Consider the following 19,922-nt stretch of genomic DNA (forward strand, 5'->3'; position numbering starts at 1 on the left):
GCTCCCCGCGGCTCCACCTGCCTTCGCTCCAGGGCCCAGCCTCCTACCAGATCCCCCCACCCACATGGCCAAGCTAGTCCCCTCAGCTGGCCCCCGCCCCCTGGTAGGCTCCTCAGAAGCCAGCACCTGGGTCCTTTGCTCTCTGCACTCAGCTCTGGGAGTCCTGTGGGCCCTGCCGGATTTGGTTTGTAAGATGATTTGGATTTGGTTTTGTGGCAGAGTAGTCCAGTGCAGTCAGTTGGAAATGCATTTGTCACTACAAGCCACAGTGTGGCCAGGTGACGGTCACAGAGCAGCAGGTAGCCCTTCACACGGCACGCCCCACCACGCCTGGCGCCGTGACCGCAGCTCTGCTCGCGCCAGCAGGCCTCCGCTGTGGGCCCTGCCAGCCCTGACTGAAGCAGGAGGACACCGGGGCCCGGCAGATGGGCCTTCTTTCCCACAGGTCCCGCAGCCAGGAAGTGGCAGCTGGTTCCAGGGTCGTGGCCCCGACCACAGGGCAGGGGTCAGGGCAGAGGGTCTGTGGCACAGTGCTTGCCATTTTAAAGGCCAAGTGCAGAAGCCCTCAGAAATTCTGAGGGTTTCACTTGCATTGCCTTTTTTTTTTTGACACAGGGAATTGCTTTGCTAATATGGTGTTAATTTGGTTATGACTTGCTAAATTAATTCACCAGGCCTGTGGCGTGAGAACCCGGGTGTCGGGCCGACCACGTGGCTGCAGAGCGGCTGCTGCCGTAGATACCCGGCCTAGCACCGGGTGCCGTGGGCCTGCCTCGGGCGGCACGCGCCACCCACCCCCACCCCCGCCGCGGGCATTTCCTGTGCATCATAGATGATAAAATAATTCCCGCTGCGCCGTGACCAGGCTTCCTGCGCCTAATCCTCACGGCAGCCCACTGAGGCATTACTCCCTTTACAGAGGAGGAAACCGAGGCCCGGAGAGATTACCCAGCTAGTGGCTGAAGGAGCTGGGATTTGAGCCGAGGCAGCCTGGATGTGGGGCCACTCTTCACCTCTCTTTAGAGGAGGAAACTGAGGGAAGTAGCTTGCCCCAGTCTCCCCGAAAGCCTGAGTGGAGCGAGGGAGGTGACTCCAGTTGGTGCAGCAAGCCCCTGCCACAGCCCAGGCAGGTGGGCCCCTTAGGACCCCATTTTATAGAAGAGGAAACTGAGGCTGGGGCAGTCCTCACCACCCAGCTAGTCGTGGCCCCTCGCGGAGTCCGGGCTGTTGTGGCTTTGGACCTGGCACCCCTTCCTCTCCGACGCCTCCCATCTTGGTAGTAGCGTGTATCTAATGCTTAGTAATGGTGTCATCAGGGAAGCATGCTCCCCTGCCTGTCCCGGGCAGGCACGCCTCACACCCGCCCTGCCCCCTGAGGAACCCGAGACAGGCACGTGTTCCCTGCCTGTGCGCCTTCGGTTTTACTGCTGGTTGCAGCCAAGATTGTGAAGAGCCCCCTCATGAGGTCCTCCAGCTCCTCTCCCAGCAGCTCTGGACGGTACACCCCGCCCAGTTTGGGGAGGCAGGAACTGAGGCCTGGGGGTTGAGGCCACGGGCACGTGGTGGCTTCCGTGTCCAGGCCCGCAGAGGCCTCCGCGGGCTGCGAGGGAGGCAGGGAGACCAATCAGCCTCGTCCTGAGCCTCGATGCCCCCTCAGGTGGTGAAGGTGAAGCCTCACGACAAAGATGCCAAAATGAAGTACCAGGAGTGCAACAAGATCGTGAAGCAGAAGGCCTTCGAGCGGGCCATCGCGGGCGACGAGCACAAGCGCTCCGTCGTGGACTCGCTCGACATCGAGAGCATGAGTGAGTAAGGCCTGGGTGCCAGCCCCCCTCCCGCAGAGTAGGCCACGTCCTCCATGGCGCCCCCCATGCCCCGCCCGCGTGGTGGGGGGCTGTCCGTTGCTCCCCTGCCTGCATTCCTGGGAGTGCTCCAGGCCAGAGCTGGGCCTTATTCCCCAGTTTGGGCCAGGTGGGTGAGCCACAAGCCCACCACCTTGCTGACCCCTGCCCACCCCACCAAGCTCCCCACTGGCTGCTGGGCCACCGACCCCTCCCGGGCCTCCTGGGTTTGATTCACCTCTAAGTCCTCTAGGCGCTTAGCAAATTCAGTCATTCCTTCCACGGTAATTATTGAACACCAGACACAGTCCCTGCCCTTAGGGGGCTGATGTTCCAGTATGGGGGTGGATTATGAACCAGTCAGCAAAAGAGTAAGTGGCGGTTAAGTGTTGTAAAACCAAATAGGGTCAGGGAGGAAGGGGCGTGGAGGAGGGGGATGTGCTAGACACAGGTCAGGAAGGAGGTGACAGCTCAGTCAGACCTGAACCGAAGGAGGGGCCTTGAGAGGCCTGAGGGGAAAGTGGCACCTTCTCTCACTCCGTCCACCACACCTCTGTTGACCTGTGGCATCCAGAGCCAGGTCCGCCCCGCCCCTGGGGACTGACCCCCTTCCTCCCCCTGCCACAATGGCTGTGGCCACTGACTCTCATTCCCCCTGCACACACCAGCCATTGAGGATGAGTACAGTGGGCCCAAGCTGGAGGACGGAAAAGTGACAATCACCTTCATGAAGGAGCTCATGCAGTGGTACAAGGATCAGAAGAAACTGCACCGGAAATGTGCCTACCAGGTAAACCTCGTCAGGGTCTGCACACACCTGCAAGCCGGGGGGCATTACAGCATGGCTGTGCCTCAGCTCAGCTGCAGGGGGCAGGTGCCCTCCGAGGCGGTGGGCCCTGAGCCTTAGGTTCTCGTAAGGACGAGGGAGGGGGTGGTAACAAGAGCTAACGTTCTCTGGGCGCGTGTGGCGTGGCAGGGGTCACTGCTGATCTCCTCTAGTGGCCCCAGCAATGTGGTGAGGTGCAGGCATTGCCGTTTCACGGGTGGAGTCAGAGGGCCAGAGGGTAGGTGCCTTGTCCAGGTCAAAGTTGAGGAAGCCGTGGAGCCGTTTGCCCCGTTTTGAACCCAGGTGTCTTGGCTGTCTGTGGACTGGCTGCCTGTGGCTACAGATTGTTTGGGGCCTGGTGCCTGTCCTGCCTCTGAGGACCCAGGAGGGCGGCCACTCACGAGGTGGTGAGCTGGTTGAGATGTGGGCTCTGGTGTCCCGGCTGGATGGGACCACCAGCTCCTACAGTGAGGCTGCAGGACTTCCTGTGATTGGGAGGGTGTGGGAAGCAGCAGGGCTTCCCCGACCCCGTCTGAAGGTGCTGGCAAAGCTTCCAGGTGAAGGGCTCGAGCCAGACAGCCTGTGGTGAAATCTCAGCTCCCCCACTTCTAGCTGCATGACCGTGGACAAGTGGTGTCATCTCTCTCTGCCTTGATTTCTTCCTTGGTCAACTGGGATAATCATAGTACCCCAGCTCAGGTGGTTGTGAGGATGAAATGATGATGCCTGTCGAGCACCTAAAACAGTGCCTGATCCTAAAAAGCAAATAGCTAGTGCTCTGTGGGTTAGCTCAGGTGGTGGCCACGTGGGTGGGGAGAGGGTAGGGGGGATTCCCTGGCTACTGTGTTTTTTTTTTTTCTTTTTATTTCTCTCCCCTTCCCCCCCCCCCCCCAGTTGTCTGTTTTCTGTGTCTGTTTGCTGCATGTTCTTCTTTGTCCGCTTCTGTTGTTGTCAGCGGCACAGGAATCTGTGTTTCTTTTTGTTGCATCATCTTATTGTGTCAGCTCTCCGTGTGTGCAGTGCTATTCCCGGGCAGGCTGCACTTTCTTTCACACTGGGCAGCTGTCCTTATGGGGCGCACTCCTTGCGCGTGGGGCTCCCCTACGCGGGGGACACCCCTGCGTGGCAGGGCACTCCTTGCGCCCATCAGCACTGCACATGGGCCAGCTCCACACGGGTCAAGGAGGCCCGTGTGGTAGACGGACGCCCTAATCACTGGGCCAAGTCTACTTCCCTCCCTGGTTGCTTTTAATGAAGTATAATTTATATAAAATGGTATACATACGTCTTAGGAGTTCAATTAGATGAGTTTTGATTGTTCTGTATGCCCTTGTAACTGCTGCTCAAACAAGTCACAGAACATGTCCATCACGCCCGGAAATTCCCTGGTGCCCCTTTCCAGTCAGCGCCCACCCCCATTCCCGAGGCAAGCACTGATGTGATTTTTCAGCCCCATACATTAATTTTGCCTGCTTTTGAACTTCATATAAATGTCATATGAGATTGGACTCTCTTGTGTCTGGCTTCCTTCATTTGACATTGTGGAGTGCGTCACTCATACATATTCTGAATGTGTCAGGAGTGCATCCCTTTTTTTTACTGAGTAGTAGTCCCTTGAATACATACACTACTATTCATGCTTTTCTCTGTTGATGGGCATTTGGACTGTTTCCAGTTTTTAGCTTTCATGAATAAAACTGCTCTGAACTTTCTTGTCCAAGTCTTGTGAACATGTTTCCTTTTCTCATGGATAAACAAATTCTGGGAGTGCAATTATTGTGTCATAGGGTAGATGGATTTTTAACTTTATAAGAAACCAAAACCAATTCTACAAAGTACTTGTAACAAAAAGAGGGAAAAAACCAAAGTAGTTGTACCATTTTGCAATCCTCCCAGCCGTTGATCAGAGTTCTAGTACTGCTCCGTTGCCTCACTACCTTGAAATTGTCAGAATCTTATTTTCATCATTTTAGTAGGTGTGCGTTAGTACCTTATTCGATTTTAATTGCTGTTTCTCTAATAACTAGTAACGTTGAGCACTTTTTCATTGTGTTTATTGGCCACTCATGTATCTCCTTTTATGAAATATTCAAGTCTTTTTGTCATTTTTAAATTGGATTGTCTTTTTATTGTTCATTTGTGGAAGTTTTTTTAATGTGTTTTAGATATGAGTCCTTTGACAGATATATGTATTTGAAAGTATTTTTTCCTAATCTGTGGCTTGACTATTCAATTTTGAATTTCTTAGTGGTATCATTTGATAGGTTCATACATGAGTAATAGTTTCTGAACTTTTTTTTTCATGTCCTTGAATTTAGGGGAAGGTGTTCAGTATTTTAACATTAAGTGTGATGTTAGCTGTAGGTTTTTCTTTATTTTATTTTATTTTAAAAGATTTTTTTTTAAGATTTATTTATTTCTCTCCCCTTCCCCCTCCCCCAGTTGTCTGCTGTCTGTTTCCATTCGCTGTGTGCTCTTCTGTGACTGCTTCTATTCTTATCAGCGGCACCAGGAATCTGTGTTTCTTTTTGTTGCATCACCTTGTGTCATCTTGCTGTGTCAGCTCTCCGTGTGTGCGGCACCATTCCTGGGCAGGCTGCACTTTCTTTCGCTCTGGGCGGCTCTCCTTATGGGGCGCACTCCTTGCGTGTGGGACTCCCCTATGCGGGGGACACCCCTGCGTGGCAGGCACTCCTTGCGAACATCAGCACTGCACATGGGCCAGCTCCATACAGGTCAAGGAGGCCCGGGGTTTGAACCGCAGACCCCCCATGTGATAGACGGACGCCCTAACCACTGGGCCAAGTCCACTTCCCAGTAGGTTTTTCTTTAAAGCCCATTATCAAGGTCAGGAAGTTCACTTCTAATTTACATTTGCTGGGAATTTTTATCAAGGGCATTGAATTTTGTCAAATGGTTTTTCTGTGTCTATTGGGATGATCCTATGATGTTTTCTCTCCTTAACTATGTTAATCTGGTGAATTATGTGTTACAAATGTTAGGCTAGCTTTGAATTACTGGAATAAGTCCCACTTGGTGTGATATATTAGCCTTTTTATATATTATTGAGTTTAAGTTGTTAATATTTTGTTAAGGAATTTTGCACCTGTGTATGTGAGCAATATTGGTCTGTATTTAGATAAAATTCACCAGTGAAACCATCTGCTCCTGAGTTTTCTTTGTGGCTTTTTGTGCCACTTTTGAAAATTACGTTTTTCAAGGAATTTTCCTATTTCATCTTAAGTGTAATTTTATTGGTATAAAGTTGTTTATAATATCTTATTATCCTCTTAATGCTTATAGAGTCTAAATGATATTCCCAGCTTTCGTTCCTTATTTTGGTAATTTATGCTTTTTTTCCCCTGCTCAGTCCTGCTAGAAGTTTATCCGTTTTATTAATAATTAACTAGCCGATAGTCAAGATTAACTGTTAATTAATAATCATGATAAACCAGGAGCCAACTTTTGACTGTTGAATTTCTCTGTTTTTTCTGTCATTAGTTTTCATTCTTTTTTTTTTTTTACCTTTAGTAGATTTTTTAAAAATTTTATTTACTTGTTTACAGTTTTAGAGAGAATAAAAATTCTTCAAGAAATTGTTACCTAGTTGGTACAGTTCACTTACATCCTAGGATACCTTAAACAGATGTCTTGGATGCCATAATACCACTTTCTTTTCAGCATTATTTCGTGAAGTGCCTCATAGAGCATTTGTTCTTTTAAATTAGCTACCCTTCATATCCAGAACATGGTCTGGATTTTGTAAGTTTTTCTATTTTTTTTTTCCTATGTCATTGATATTTACTCATTTTTAAATTTTCCTTTCTTTCACATGCTTTGAGTTTAATATTCCTCTCTCTAACTTCTTCAGACCATTGATTTTACACCTTCTTTACTAATACAAGCTTTTAAAACTAAAATTTCTTTCTGAGCAGGGTTTTAGCCGCATTCCACAAATTTTGGTATGTTGTGTTTTCATTATCATTAAGTTGAAAAAAATTTTTTAGTTCCCTTTGTGAATTCTTGTTTGACGTATGAGTTATTTAGAAGTGTGTTGTTTAAATTCTAACTACTTAGGAATTTTCTGTGTATTATTGTTATTGATTTCTAATTTAATACCATTTTGGTCAGAGAACATACTTTGTATGATTCAAATTTGGGCTATTTCTAGGTCTTATATTGGTGTATTTTGCTGTCATTGGTTATAGAGTTGGTTGATAACACTGGAAAAACTCTTTTATGTCCTTACTGTTTGTTTTAATTGTTCCATCAGTTATTGAAAGAGGAATATTAAATACCCCAACTATTTTGCCTATTTCCCCCTATAGTTCTGTCAATTTTTGCTCTATGTATTTTTAAGCTTTTTTATTAAGCACATTGATGTTTAAGATTGTTATGCCTTCTTGATAAATTGATCCTTTTATCATTATGAAATGTCCTTTGTCTCTGGCAATACTCTTTGGCTTGAAGTTCACTTTTTCTATTAATAAAATAGACCATATTTCTTATAGTTAGTATTTACATTTAAGAGGTCATGGCAGACCTAGGAAAACTATGCAGGAGACTTGGGCAGGGGACAGAGGAAGTAAGAGAGTGGAACAGAAATGGAGACCGGAAGAGGAAAGGCACACCAGAAGGAACTTGACTTTTTACCTTCAACCTGTCAGCATCTTTTTATTTGAAGTTTTTTTCTTGTAACAATGGCATATAGTTGGGTCTTTCTTTTTTTAAATCCTGCCTGAGAATCTCTGCCTTTAAATTGGAGTTTTTAGTTCATTTATATTTAGTGTTATTTTGGATATGGTTGTGTTAAAATCTACTATCTTGATATTTGTTTTCTGTATGTCCCATCTCTTTGTTCTCCTGTTTCTCCTGTTTGTGTGTGTGTGTCAAAGGTCTTTTAGTATTTCATTTTATTTCTTCTGTGTGTTTTTAGAGGAGTTGTTTGTATTTTCAGTGGTTACTCTAGAGCAACTCTTCTCAACCAGTGTCTCTTGAAAGAATTGCCTTAATGCACTTAGGCATCCATTATATACAATGAATTAACTTCTCTCCCGTCTATCTGTGTACCCTCCTTGGGAGAATTGAGAAAATAGCCACTCAAAACATTTCCTGTAGGGCTTAATTATATTTCCCAGAACCTTGGATGAGAAGGGCTGCTCCAGATATGCAACTTTAATTTATCTTATTCTACCTTCAAATAATATTATGCTATTTCATGAAAAATGTAAGAATCTTAAAACAGTATTCCTTTTACTTCCTTCTGAACTTTGTGTATCTATCATACCTATGCATTTGCTATAAACTCCACAATAAATACATTGTTATTATTTCTTTAGTCAAGTCTTTTAAAGAAATGTATGCATGTGTATATATGTATATAAGATAACTTTTTGATAACTTTTCCTTTTTTAATATGTCTGCTTTCTTCCATCGGATAACTTTTTAAAAATGTCTTTTATATTTACCCGTGTATTTACCCTTTCTGTTACTCCTTGTTTCTTCTTGCAAATGTGAACTTCTGGCTGGTATCATTTCCCTTCTGCCTAAAGACTTATGTTTAGCATTCTTTCCACTAGCAGGTCTGCAGGAGACTAATTCTCTCAGCAGACCTGAGAATGTCTGCCTGAAAATGCCTTTATTTTGCTATAATTTTGGAAAGATATCTATGCTGGATGTACAATTCTAGGTTAACGTTTTTCTTTTGGCACTTTAAATATTGTTTTCCATTGTCTTCTGGCCTCCACTGTTTCTGTTCAGAATTCAGCCTTCATTTGTATTTTCATTCCTCTAAGATATCCTAGCATATCCTTTTTTTTTCCTTGACTGCTTTCAGGATTATTATCTTTGGTTTTCAGTAGTTTAACTATGGTTTGCCTTGCAAGTAGCTTTCTTTGTTTATCCTGCTTGGCATTTGCTGAGCTTTTTAGATCTATAAGTTAATACTGTCATCAGTTTTGGTTTTTACCCCACTGTCATATATTTTTATTGTTTTTTGAATATATAGTTTTTAAAGATACTTAAATTATATAAATGATACACTAAGAATATAGGGGATTCCACTAAGTGTGGATTATGGTTTATGTTGTAGTTTATACTCTCTTCCACACATTTTTGTAAGTTATTACAAGATATATAATGGCCTGTACTTGTCATTGCACTGTCATTCAGGACAATTCCCAAGTCCTGAAAATGCCCCCAAATTACACCTATTTTTCCCTCTCCCTCCCCTCAGACCCTCCAGTGGCCAATACCTCCACATCAATGATAAAAGTTCTTCCATTGCTAGAATTAACAATAAGCCTGTAGAAGAATAATAGTAAGTCTACTCTAGTCCATCGTTGACTCCCCAATCCTGAGGATTCTGGGATGGTGATGCCCACTCTGCCTCTGATTGAGAGAAGGCTTAGATCCCATGGGGCAGGTGGATGAGAATGTCTTGCTCGCAGTTGCAGACTCTCTCTGTTCCTTGAGATGGTTGCCCTTCATTATTTCCTTGTCCTGGGTGAGTCCAGTGAACTGGAGAGTAGGTGTTGCAACTCTGTTAAGATTCAGGGCCCGACTGGTACATGGACAGCCCAAAGATTTAAGTCTCTTGGACACACACCTATCCAGTCTACTACTAACTATAGGTTCAAATAGAAGGGGCAGAAGAGCCATGTGTAGGGAAGGCACAACTGAGTCCATCTCTGTCACACTGGGGAGCATGAATTCCAAAGCAAGGCCCACTGGTAGGGCGTGCATCTCTTGAGCTGTCAGCCCTGCGTCTAGTCTGGATGTCTCCAGAGCCCTGAGGTGGCCTGTTGTTTGAGGCAGTATTTACTGTGGCAGTCAGTGAGATCCTGGTGAGAGGTGCTTAAGTGTAACCTCTGGAGGCCAACTCACTTTGAAGTCTCTTAGTCATATAAACTCATTTGTCTTTACCCGTTCCCACTTTTGGTCAAGGTCTTTTTCCATTTGCATTGCTTTGTCATCAGTTTTTGAAAGTTCTTGGCCATTATCTCTTCATCTGTTTCTTCTCATTCCTTCTCTTCTCTCCTTCTGCAAATCCAGTTATATGCTTTTTTTAAAATTTTTTATTTATTTATTTTTAAGAAACTTAGATTATACAAATGTCACACACCTCCCACAATTTCCCACATTAACAACATCTTTTATTAGTGAGGTGCAATTGGTAAACACATTTTGGAGTCTTGCCACTAAGCGTGGGTTAAGGTTTACATGGTAGTTTACACTCTCTCCCACCCAATTTTGTAGGTTATGACAAGATTTACAGTGGCCTGTATCTGTTGTTGCAGTGTCATTCAGGACAATTCCCAAGTCCCCAAAATACCTGTTTTTCCCTCTCCCTACCCTCCAACACTCCGACCCTCCAGTGGCCCCTGCCTCCACATCAGTGATATAATTTCTTCCATTGCTAGAATGACAATAAGTCTATTGTAGACTACCTTAGATAGTTATATGTTTGTTAGACCATTTGATACTGTCTCACAGACTTTGACTACTCTCTTCTTTTTTTTTCCCTCTGTGTTGCAGTTTGGATAATTTCTATTAGACTGTCTTCATGGTCACTCTTTATTTCAAACTGATTTTAAGTCCATCAAATTCAGTATTTCTGATATTGTATTTTTTAATTTCTAGCTTTTTCATTTGGTTATTTTTTTAACGTTTTCATCGCTGCCTAAATTGTCCATATAGTCACACATATAGTCCACCATTCCTACCAGCTCTTTTAACATATTTGTCATAGTTCTTTTAAAGTCTGGTAATTCCATCATCTGAGTCATGTCTGGATCTGCTTCTTTTGTCTTTTCTTCATGTGTTTCATAATTTTTTTTATTGTATGCTGGACATTTTATGTAAAAGAACAGTAGAGATTGAAGTAAATAATTTTCCACAGAAAACGGCACACCCTTCTGTCGGCAGCTGGTGTGAAGGGGTGTCTCAATCCTGCCTGCCGTGGAGGTGCAGCTGTAGTTGCAGTTAGTTCACCACTGGCTTGAAATGTTTGTAGAGTGGAATAGGGACTTTTCCTTCAGCAGGACTTGGAATCTTCATCCTGGCGCAATTCCAGGGCTGCCTGTATGTTTTAAAGTTGCTAGCTCTTTGGGACCGTGGGAGAGCTCTTTTTCAGCCTGGCTGCCAGTGTTTTGGGTTTCTGGGAGTTCTCGTCCTCCGTCTAGCCCCCTGTTTTTCAGCCCCAGGAGGTCTCGCTCCACCTGCCTCCTGGTGAAGGCGGAGAGCAGCCAGTGGGCAGAGGCATCCTGAGGCCGGGTCTCCTTGGGTGGGTCCTGTCCTCCCTCAGCGCTGCGGCGACAAAGCGACCCCAAGTCTCTCTGCCCTAGGAGAAGGCTTCCCACCGGCAGCAATTTGATTAATTAGGTTTCTTTGCACCCTCAGCTCTGGTGACTGTGATTTTTGTTTTGTTTTGCTTTTTGTTGGTGATTCGGCCTGTTCTTGTTGTTAGGGACAGAGTGGCCTTGTTTTGTCATTTTGTACATTCCAACTTGACATGGACATGTCTACTTTTCTGAACATTTTTTTCCAGTGTTATTTTGCAAGTTGTCTAACCTACAGAGAAGCCAAAGAAACAGTTCCCGGAACGTGACCACACAGCCAGATTCCTCAGAGGCTGACATTTTGCCACATTTCCTTTACCTCAGTGTTTCTATGCACACATACATAAACATATACACACCATACATTTCTCTTTTCTTTTTCTGAACCATTGAGATGAGTTGCATCCAATGTACCCTGTAGTTCTTAAAAGTAAGGATGTTCTTCTGGATGACTGCAATTCAATTATCTGACCTCAGAAGGATAACATTGATATGATAATATTATCAACTGTAAATAGTCCACAGGCCGTCTGTAAAATCTGGAAACATTGGTAAAATATTCATGACGTTTTAAGAACATTTTTAATCTGTAAAAAATATTTACAGATCTATAGTCTTAATTTCCTCCCGTTTCCCCCAAAATGTTCTTTCAGGGCTTTTTTTCTTTTTCAGTCCAGACTTCACTGAAGGATCAATATTGCATAGTGTTGTTCTGTCTTTTTAGTCTTTTTTACAGCCTTTTTGGATGAGTCTTTCATGATATTGACATTTAGAAGTGTCCAGGACAGTTGTTTTATCAAAAGTTCTCCTACATGGGTGCTGGTTATTTTTAAAGAACCAAGATCTGGGGTTTTCCTGTGAAATAATCCCGGTGTTCACATGCCTCAGAGCACAGCGTGGGCCCGCTCTGGCGGGGCGGTGTGCCCCACGCCCGTCCTCCCCGCCCTGCCCCAGCGCAGCAGCGCCTCCTGGGCGGCCCGGCCTCCAGGCCCCTCACGGCCCGCCCTGCCTTGCAGATCCTGGTGCAGGTGAAGGAAGTCCTCTCAAAGCTCAGCACCCTGGTGGAGACCACACTTAAAGAGGTGCGTGCCGGGGGCGGGCTGTGGGCGCGGGCAGGCGGGCTCCCTGACTGCAGAGGGGCCCCAGAGCCCATGAGCTCGCCCACACCCTGGCTTGGTCTGCCCTTCCCTCTCCCCCGGGTGTCCCTGCCCCCGGTCCCCCCCCCCATGCCCGTCTGTCCCCTGGGGTCTCCCCTCTCCCGCGCTCCATCCCTGTCCCACCATCTTCCTCCCTCGGTCAGTCCCCTGCATGGTTTTCTGGGTCTGCCGTGACCTCTTGGCCCCTCCCCTCACCTCTGCTCCCTCCCCACATCTCTCTCTGGGCCCCTCCCTCTCCGGTGGCCTCTTTTCTTCCAGACAGAGAAGATTACAGTGTGCGGGGACACCCACGGCCAGTACTATGACCTCCTCAACATATTTGAGCTCAACGGTTTACCCTCTGAGACCAACCCCTACGTATCCTTCCTCAAAAGAGCCAACCTCCCCTTTCACCTCCCCCCACTTGGATTTGGGGTACAGGAGGGATATGATCCCCCTCCAGCAAAGAAGGTGCAAAGCTTTGAGTGTTGCTCGGGCCCCAAGACTTGGGCGGAACAGCAGGCTGGCCTCCTGCTCCAGGCTCCAGGATCAGGCAGGCTACGGTCCTGTCCTATGCTGGGTGGCCTTGGGCAGGTGGCTGTGTGTCTCTGGGCCCCGGCTCTTGTGCATCTGTGAAATGGGGCTGTTACGAGATCACATGCATACAGCACCCGGCCCTGCTCACATCTGGGTTCCAGTCCTGGCCTTGCCACTTGCCAGCTTTGTAGCCTTAAAGGTTCCTTCACTGCTCAGTGCCTCAGTTCCTCGTTTATAAAATGCTGATGATGGTAGTAGGGCCTGCCTCCTAGGCTAACCGTGAGGATTAGATGAACTAGCCCAGGTGAAGTGCTCAGAGCAGGGCTGGGCCCCGGCTGTTGCTCCAGAAGCACTGACTTAACGTCTGGAGGTTTGCTTGGTAGCGGCCACTGTGTGGGACCACCAGGCATGCGCAGGGTTGGGTGGGAGGACCTGCGTCCCTTCTCCCCCTGACTTCAGGCGTTGGGGGAGAGCTGAAGCTGGAGATGATGGGGGTTTCCAGGGTCCCCTCCATCCACCCCTGGCTTCGCTGGGAAATGGGCAGGGCGGGTGCTCAGCACCGTCTCCCCGAGGTTCCGAGAGGCCACAAGGCAAGGGTGAGGAGTGGGACGAGAGCCCGGGCCCCCTGAGCCCCGCTGACCGTCCTGCCTCCCCAGCACGTGCTGGCTGCAGGCGTGGGAGCAGCCGCCCCTCTGGCCCGTGTTTTCCTTAGCAGAGCAGATATTTAACGGCGACTTTGTGGACCGCGGCTCCTTCTCTGTAGAAGTGATCCTCACCCTTTTCGGCTTTAAGCTCCTGTACCCAGATCACTTTCACCTACTTCGAGGTGAGCCGGGAGGTGGTGGGCCCTGGGGTGAGCTGTGGGGCCCTGGGCAGAGCACTTGCTTCCCCTCCACAAGCCTCAGTTTCCTCTTCTATGAAGAGGAGATAATACTTGCAGCTGTGTTTATGTTGTGCCTTCGCCGAGATCATGTGCCCTGTAAGGCTGGGCGGGTTGGGCACTGCACAGTGACGTCGTGCTGGGGGCAGCATCCACACCCCAGTGTAGACGTGTGTGTTACCGCTTCTGGGCATTGGCAGTCCAGGGTCTGAGGAAGGGGCCCCTTTCTTCTAAGTTGCACAAAAGCCTGGAACCGGCTCCCGGCTGGCCCTGATCACGTAGGACAGTCCACTGGAGTAGCTGAGCTACCGAACACTGGAGTTAAGTGCCTGGTGCAGAAGGCGGGACCTGTCGGGGCTCTGCCCTTCCTGCCTGCCTTCCCCATGGCCCCAGGATGCCAGGGCCCCTGCGACTCTTTCCCGGAGGAGTTCACGTCAACCAGAGAAAGAAAACATCCAAGAGCCACGCGCAGGCCTCCCGGCTGGAGGGGCATGAAAGAGCCACCCCCAAAGGAGGGAGGGGGCAGGAGCTTTCCCACCTTCCTGCCGTCAAGCTCTGAACCTTCTTACCTGTTCCTTCATGAAAGAAATACATAAACTTTTTTTTAATGAAAAAAAAATCCCTAATTGATGAGACCGTTTGGGTCACCTCCTGGAGGGGAGGCAGCGCTGGAGTCCATGGCCGTGGAGCCGGCTGTGCATGACCCGAGCCTGGGGTCCCCTCTCTGCCGCGGGTCGGGTGCAGTGTGGCGCCAGCCGCCTGCCGCTGTGGGGGGATTCTGTCCTCCACCTGGCCCAGGTTCCCTGAGCTCCACCGAGCCAGCCCCAGGTCAGGGCCTGGGGCCCCTGGGCTGGTACAGGGCAGCCGGGGCGCATGGGGTGCAGGCGCAGCGCTGAGGGCGCTGAGGCTGCACTCGACAGAGGCTGGTTTTCTCTTCCCCCCGCGGTCGGCCAGGCAACCACGAGACGGACAACATGAACCAGATCTACGGCTTCGAGGGCGAGGTGAAGGCCAAGTACACGGCCCAGATGTACGAGCTCTTCAGCGAGGTGTTCGAGTGGCTCCCGCTGGCCCAGTGCATCAACGGCAAAGTGCTGGTGAGGCCGGCAGGGACCCAGCGTGCCTCCCACCCCGTCACCACAGGGGCACCATGGGCGGGCGGGCTTGGGCGTGCTGTCATCTTCCTCACAGTGCTGTCCCCTCCCCACCCCCAGATCATGCACGGGGGCTTGTTCAGTGAGGACGGCGTCACCCTGGATGATATCCGGAAGATCGAGCGGAATCGGCAGCCCCCAGACTCAGGTGACTGCAGTCGGGGCAGGGGGTGCCGGGAGGCCAGGCTGGGGCCAGAGGACACCCCCTTCGGGCCCTGGGATCCCACTTAGAAGCAGAGCTGAGCTGGGTCCGTGCCCTGGTTTTGTGCCCTTGGAGGGCAGGAGGTCTGAGCCTCAGTTTCCCCACCTGTAACTTGGTCCTGTGCACCTCCCTTTGGGCCACCCTGGCAAGGGTGCATTAGCACCTGCAGTGCAGGGCACAGCACATAGTGAGTGTGGAGCACACACTGGGCGCTACCTACTTGTGTGTCCTCCGCTGATCCCAGAGTGATGCCCTAGTGCTTGCTCAGGTCCCAGGGACAGTGACCATGGGCGCTGGTGGGGGGGCCACTCTGGGGCGGCCACTGGAACTGACGCCAGGGGAGGGTGGGGAGCCCTCGGCAGGAGAGACACAGCGAGGAGTCGAGGGGTGTGGACTGAGTGATCCCAGGTGAGCAGGGAGTGGTTCAGGGAGTCAGGGCTGCATGTGGGGCTCCCAGGCCTGGGGAGCCCCGCGAGGCTGAGTGGGAGAGGCCTGAGCCTCCTTCCTGCTGCGTGTGGCAGGGGCAGAACAGCCAGAGCCAGGCCTGTGGATTCCGCCTGGGGCGGCAGTGGGCCCCTGGCGTCCTGGCGGCTCCTGACGCTCCTCCCTGTCCCCCACCAGGTCCCATGTGCGACCTGCTCTGGTCGGATCCGCAGCCTCAGGTGAGTCTTACAGGGAGGCCGGGGTGGTGGCCAGTGGGCGGGGCCAGGCGGCCGGGCGCCCTGAGTCCCCATCTTCCCTGCCACCCCCAGAACGGGCGCTCGGTCAGCAAGCGGGGCGTGAGCTGCCAGTTCGGGCCCGACGTCACCAAGGCCTTCCTGGAGGAGAACCAGCTGGACTACATCATCCGCAGCCACGAGGTCAAGGCCGAGGGCTACGAGGTGGCCCACGGAGGCCGCTGCGTCACCGTCTTCTCGGCCCCCAACTACTGGTGCGTCCTGCGCCTCCCCCACCTCCCTCAGGGCCTCTCCCCCCGCCCCAGCCCCCAGGTTGGCTGTCCTCATTTTTGTTAACTTTTTACGTTTTCCTGTCACCCAGCCTCAGCAGTTGGCACTAAGGGCCGTCTCTTGTCTCCTCTCAGCACCCCACAAGAAAACCCAGATTATTTTAAAGCGAGCCCCAGCCCTCGTATTGCTCCACCCAGTGATAGCTCAGTGTGCTTCTACAAGGAAAGATTAACATACCCTCGTACCATACCATTCATTATCTCACCTTTGAAAACCAGACAGTAATTCCTGTATCCCCGAATCCAGAGTTCCATTTCCCAATGTCTCGTGTAAACATCATTTTTCAGTTGATTTCTTCCAAGTGGGACCCAAAGCCCATGTTTTCAGCCTCTTAATCTGCATGTTCCCATCTCTCCCCGTTGCCCTCTGCCTGCTGAGGAGACCAGGTCGTCTGTCCTGAAATGGCCTGAGCTCCGCTCCGGCCCCTGGAGTTCAAGCCGGGGCTGGGGCCAGCGGTGTGTCCAGGTCTCGGCGGGAGCCCCGGCTTGGGGGCGCTGGGGCTCCTGTCGGCGCCCGCCGCCCCGCTCGTGCCCGCCCCTCCTCCCCTTTCCCTGTATCCCCCGCCTGACCACCTGCGGGGCCCCCCTTCTTCCGTTCTCTCCCTTCCCCATCATCTGCCCCCTTTCCCGTCTTTGTCCTCGTCTCTCCAGCTCGCAGCTCTCCCGAGATCTGTGTTCTTCCAGCGTCCATCTGTCCCAGGTCCCGTCGTTCCCATGTCCCCATCTCTTCCTCCCTCCAGCCTCCTCCCGTCTCCCGTGCCCGTTCCCCCGCTCCTCCCTCTGGGCTCCTCTCCCACCTTCCTTCCCCTCTGCGCCCGCGCCCGCCCCCTCACCAGCCCCCTGCCATGTCCCCACAGCGACCAGATGGGGAACAAAGCCTCCTACATCCACCTCCGGGGCTCCGACCTGCGGCCCCAGTTCCACCAGTTCACAGCAGTGGTGAGTCGGCGCCTGCGCGCCCGCCCCTGCCCAGGCCTGGGGAGGAAGGGGGCTGCTCCTGCACCTGGCGCTCAGCACCCCCTGAGGCCAGCCTCTTGTCTGTGTCCGTCCCGCCTCCGGTCCCACAGCCTCATCCTAACGTCAAGCCCATGGCCTACGCCAACACGCTGCTGCAGCTGGGAATGATGTGAGGCGGCCGCGGGGGCAGCCTGCGTCCAGGGCTCCTCCGCTCCCCCGAGCCCAGGCCCGGGCCCGGGGCAGAGCAGGCCCCGGCCCCAGGGCAACGCTGGACCCCCTTTTACTTTGTAAAGTTTGTATTTATTCCCCTTTAGGTTTGCAGAGGGGGTGGGGGGCAGTCGGGGCAGGCCAGAGGGTCTGCTCCCCGGACAAAGAGGAAGGAGGTGGAGAGGCTGGGCCGGGGGCCTCAGCCCGGGCATTCTGGAGGGAGGCCAGCTGGGGGGCGGGGGCCGCGAGGCTTCCCTGGCCCCTCGAGTGCGCGGCTCCTCCCCCCGCTAAAGCAATAGGGCCCCGCCATAGGAAGACCCCGAAGGAGGGTCATCAGGGAGGCCTGGCCTGCACCCCCTTCCCGGTAGCCCCAGGGCGGGGCTTGGCTGGGGCCCACCCCCTTCCCCAGCTATTTTATGTCTGTAATTAAATATGTTAAAATAAAGTCATTATTGTAAGTCAGCCTGTGTCCGCTGGTGGGGCTGCCTGGGTGGGTGCAGGGGTCACCCCTTCCCCTGGGGCTCCCCGGTGGAGCCAGGTGGGCCCTGGGCCCACACTCTCCCTGCTGCAGTCGCCTGTGTCTCCATGGGGGCTCTGGGGAGAGTTCCACTGCCTGGGGTGGACAGTCCCCCTCACACGGGGGGCCGAGGGTGGTGGGCCGGCGAGGCCAGGCAGCCCCGGAGGCTGGAGGAGAGGCGCGTGCGTTCCTCTGCCCGTGCACGCGGCAGGCATTGACCAAGCGCTGCCCTCTGCCCTCACGGCTCCCAGCCCCTCGGGGCTTTGCCAGAGCTAGGACCAGCTCCCCTGGGGGCAGACCTAGTGTTCTTTACAGTAAGTAACGAGGCAAAAACTTCCAGACCAGGGAGGACAGAGGTGTTTTACTCTGCCTGCTGACTTTGGGGCTCGCCGCTGGCCTTGATCCTCCGGGAGGTTGCTGTCCTCAAGGCCGGGCTCCAGGGAGCCAGCCTTCCCAGGGCAGGTGTGAGCGGGCTGGACTGCAGGCGAGGACACCGGGCTGGAGGCCGGCGAGTGCTCGGGGCCCTCGGGTGGCCCCTCCCAGGGGCAGGGCAGTGAGCGAGGCCCCTGTCCTGGGAGAAGGCGCTGAGCCTTCAGGGTCTTCAGGAAAGAGGCCTGAGTCCCAACCTGCCAGTTGCCACGAGAAAGAAAACAGGAATCAAGGTGGTGTCAGGAGGGCATTAGGTCCACAGGTGGGATTTGGCCAACGAAAGAGGGTCACGTTCTCCAGGGACCAGGCTCTGGGTGCTGTGGTTCTCTTCCTGGTGCAACTTGGCAGATCCCCAAGGCCACCCTCAGGTTCGGTAAATTGCTGGAAGAACTTGGAGACCTCAGAAAGGCCGTTATACTCAGTCACAGTTCATTACAGCAGAAGGATACAGGCTGGCGTCGGCCAGGGCCAGGAGGCCCCGGCACAGGTGAGCTTCCAGGTGCCCTCTCCTCTCCAGGGGAGGTGTGGACAATGCGTGCTTTTCCCAGCAGCGACGTAACAGCACACGTGGCGTATCGCCAGCCAGGGACGCTCGCCTGAGCCTTGGGGTCCAGAGTTTTCACTGGGACGCAGCTGACCACCTGTGTGGCTGACCTCAGTCTCCAGCCCTCCGGAGATCAAGGTGATGCTGTGTGGCCCATGGCCCCACCATGAGTCACATTGCTACCATGGGCTGCTGTGGCCCAAGGTTCCCAGGTACACGAGGACACATACCAGGCAGGACACCCCAAGGGAGGTGACCTCCCAGCAGCTAGTCAAGGGCCAGGCCTTTATTTGGGCAGAGTTCATCTTTTACGGCACACCGCCCCAAAACTCGCTGGCTTACAAATAGGAATTGCCTCTTCCTCAGTTCCCTAGGCTGGCTGCGTGGGCTGCACAGTTTGCACTCAGTGACTGAGGCGTTTGCAGGCAGGTGGCCTCCAGGCCTGCGTCATTGGAAGGCCCGACTGGCTGGACGTGGAGATGGCCCCACGTAAACGGCAGGTGGTGCCGGCTGTGGGCCAGGACCTGGCAGCCGGAGCGCCTGCACGCGGCCCTGCCTGGCCTCGGCTTCTCACAGCACGGCAGCTGGGTTCCAACAGGCGTGTCCCAAGAGTGAGCATCCCAAGATGGCCAGGTGCAAAGCACAGGACTTGAGGCCTCACCTCAGAAGTGACGAAGCATCACGTCCACGACATGTCCGTCAGGCAAGTCACTAAGACCAACCCAGACTCAAGGGGTGAGAAGTACCCTTCCGCCTCGGTGGGGAAGCGGCAGGGCACGGTGCGGGCGCACAGGTGAGATGGGAGCCGTTGCAGCCTCCATCTTGGAGAGACGCAGCCCGCCATGCTGGGCCCTTCGGAGCAGGATTTTTGAAGTTAATTTCTTCTGATTCCTGACTGAAAGTAAATTTATTGGTTGAGCCCCAAATCCTTGGAATTAACATTAAGCCCAGAGATGCAGTGTTTCCTCCCAAAAAAAGACTCAGAGCTGGCATTTCATTTGGCTGTTGCTTGGCCTTCTGTGTTGAGGATGACTCAATTCTGCCTTGCCAACTGGCATACGGTCCTGAGAGAACTTCAAGCTCAACACAAAGTTGCAAGAAGAGTCCAAAGTACATGGATCCCCTTTACCCAGGGTCCCTCATGGGCTCAGTGTGGACCCCCCATCCCCACAAGACACACACTGTTGCAATCATCACAGCCCTTTGTCCCTAAATATGTCGTTCCCTAAGAGTAAAGATAGTCTGTATAATCACACTACGGTACTATTAGTAAATTTACCTGTGATACAACGTTTGTATTTAATCTGCCCATTCTCTCTATTCCAGTTTTATCAGTTGACCCAGTAC

General features: G+C 51.9%; 1 protein-coding gene across 6 annotated transcripts in view; it reads left to right on the top strand.

Annotated features, from left to right (window-relative positions):
- The window catches only part of LOC101425320 (hypoxia inducible factor 3 subunit alpha), a 59,486-nt gene extending 41,939 nt beyond the window's left edge, over positions 1-17,547 (top strand). For all 6 annotated transcript variants that reach the window (XM_058292708.2, XM_071213633.1, XM_071213634.1 and 3 more), the window contains 11 exons: positions 1,658-1,805; positions 2,510-2,631; positions 12,023-12,088; positions 12,422-12,520; positions 13,400-13,505; positions 14,514-14,656; positions 14,774-14,861; positions 15,537-15,577; positions 15,668-15,846; positions 16,779-16,860; positions 16,989-17,547. In XM_058292708.2, coding sequence (XP_058148691.1) covers positions 1,658-1,805; positions 2,510-2,631; positions 12,023-12,088; positions 12,422-12,520; positions 13,400-13,505; positions 14,514-14,656; positions 14,774-14,861; positions 15,537-15,577; positions 15,668-15,846; positions 16,779-16,860; positions 16,989-17,051 — 1,137 coding nt within the window. In that variant the 3' untranslated portion in view covers positions 17,052-17,547. The remainder of the gene's footprint in view (positions 1-1,657; positions 1,806-2,509; positions 2,632-12,022; positions 12,089-12,421; positions 12,521-13,399; positions 13,506-14,513; positions 14,657-14,773; positions 14,862-15,536; positions 15,578-15,667; positions 15,847-16,778; positions 16,861-16,988) is intronic.
- The last annotated feature ends 2,375 nt before the right edge of the window (positions 17,548-19,922 follow it).

The sequence above is a fragment of the Dasypus novemcinctus genome, unplaced genomic scaffold (genome assembly GCF_030445035.2).
Source record: "Dasypus novemcinctus isolate mDasNov1 unplaced genomic scaffold, mDasNov1.1.hap2 scaffold_230, whole genome shotgun sequence".
In the NCBI taxonomy this organism is placed as follows: domain Eukaryota; kingdom Metazoa; phylum Chordata; class Mammalia; order Cingulata; family Dasypodidae; genus Dasypus; species Dasypus novemcinctus.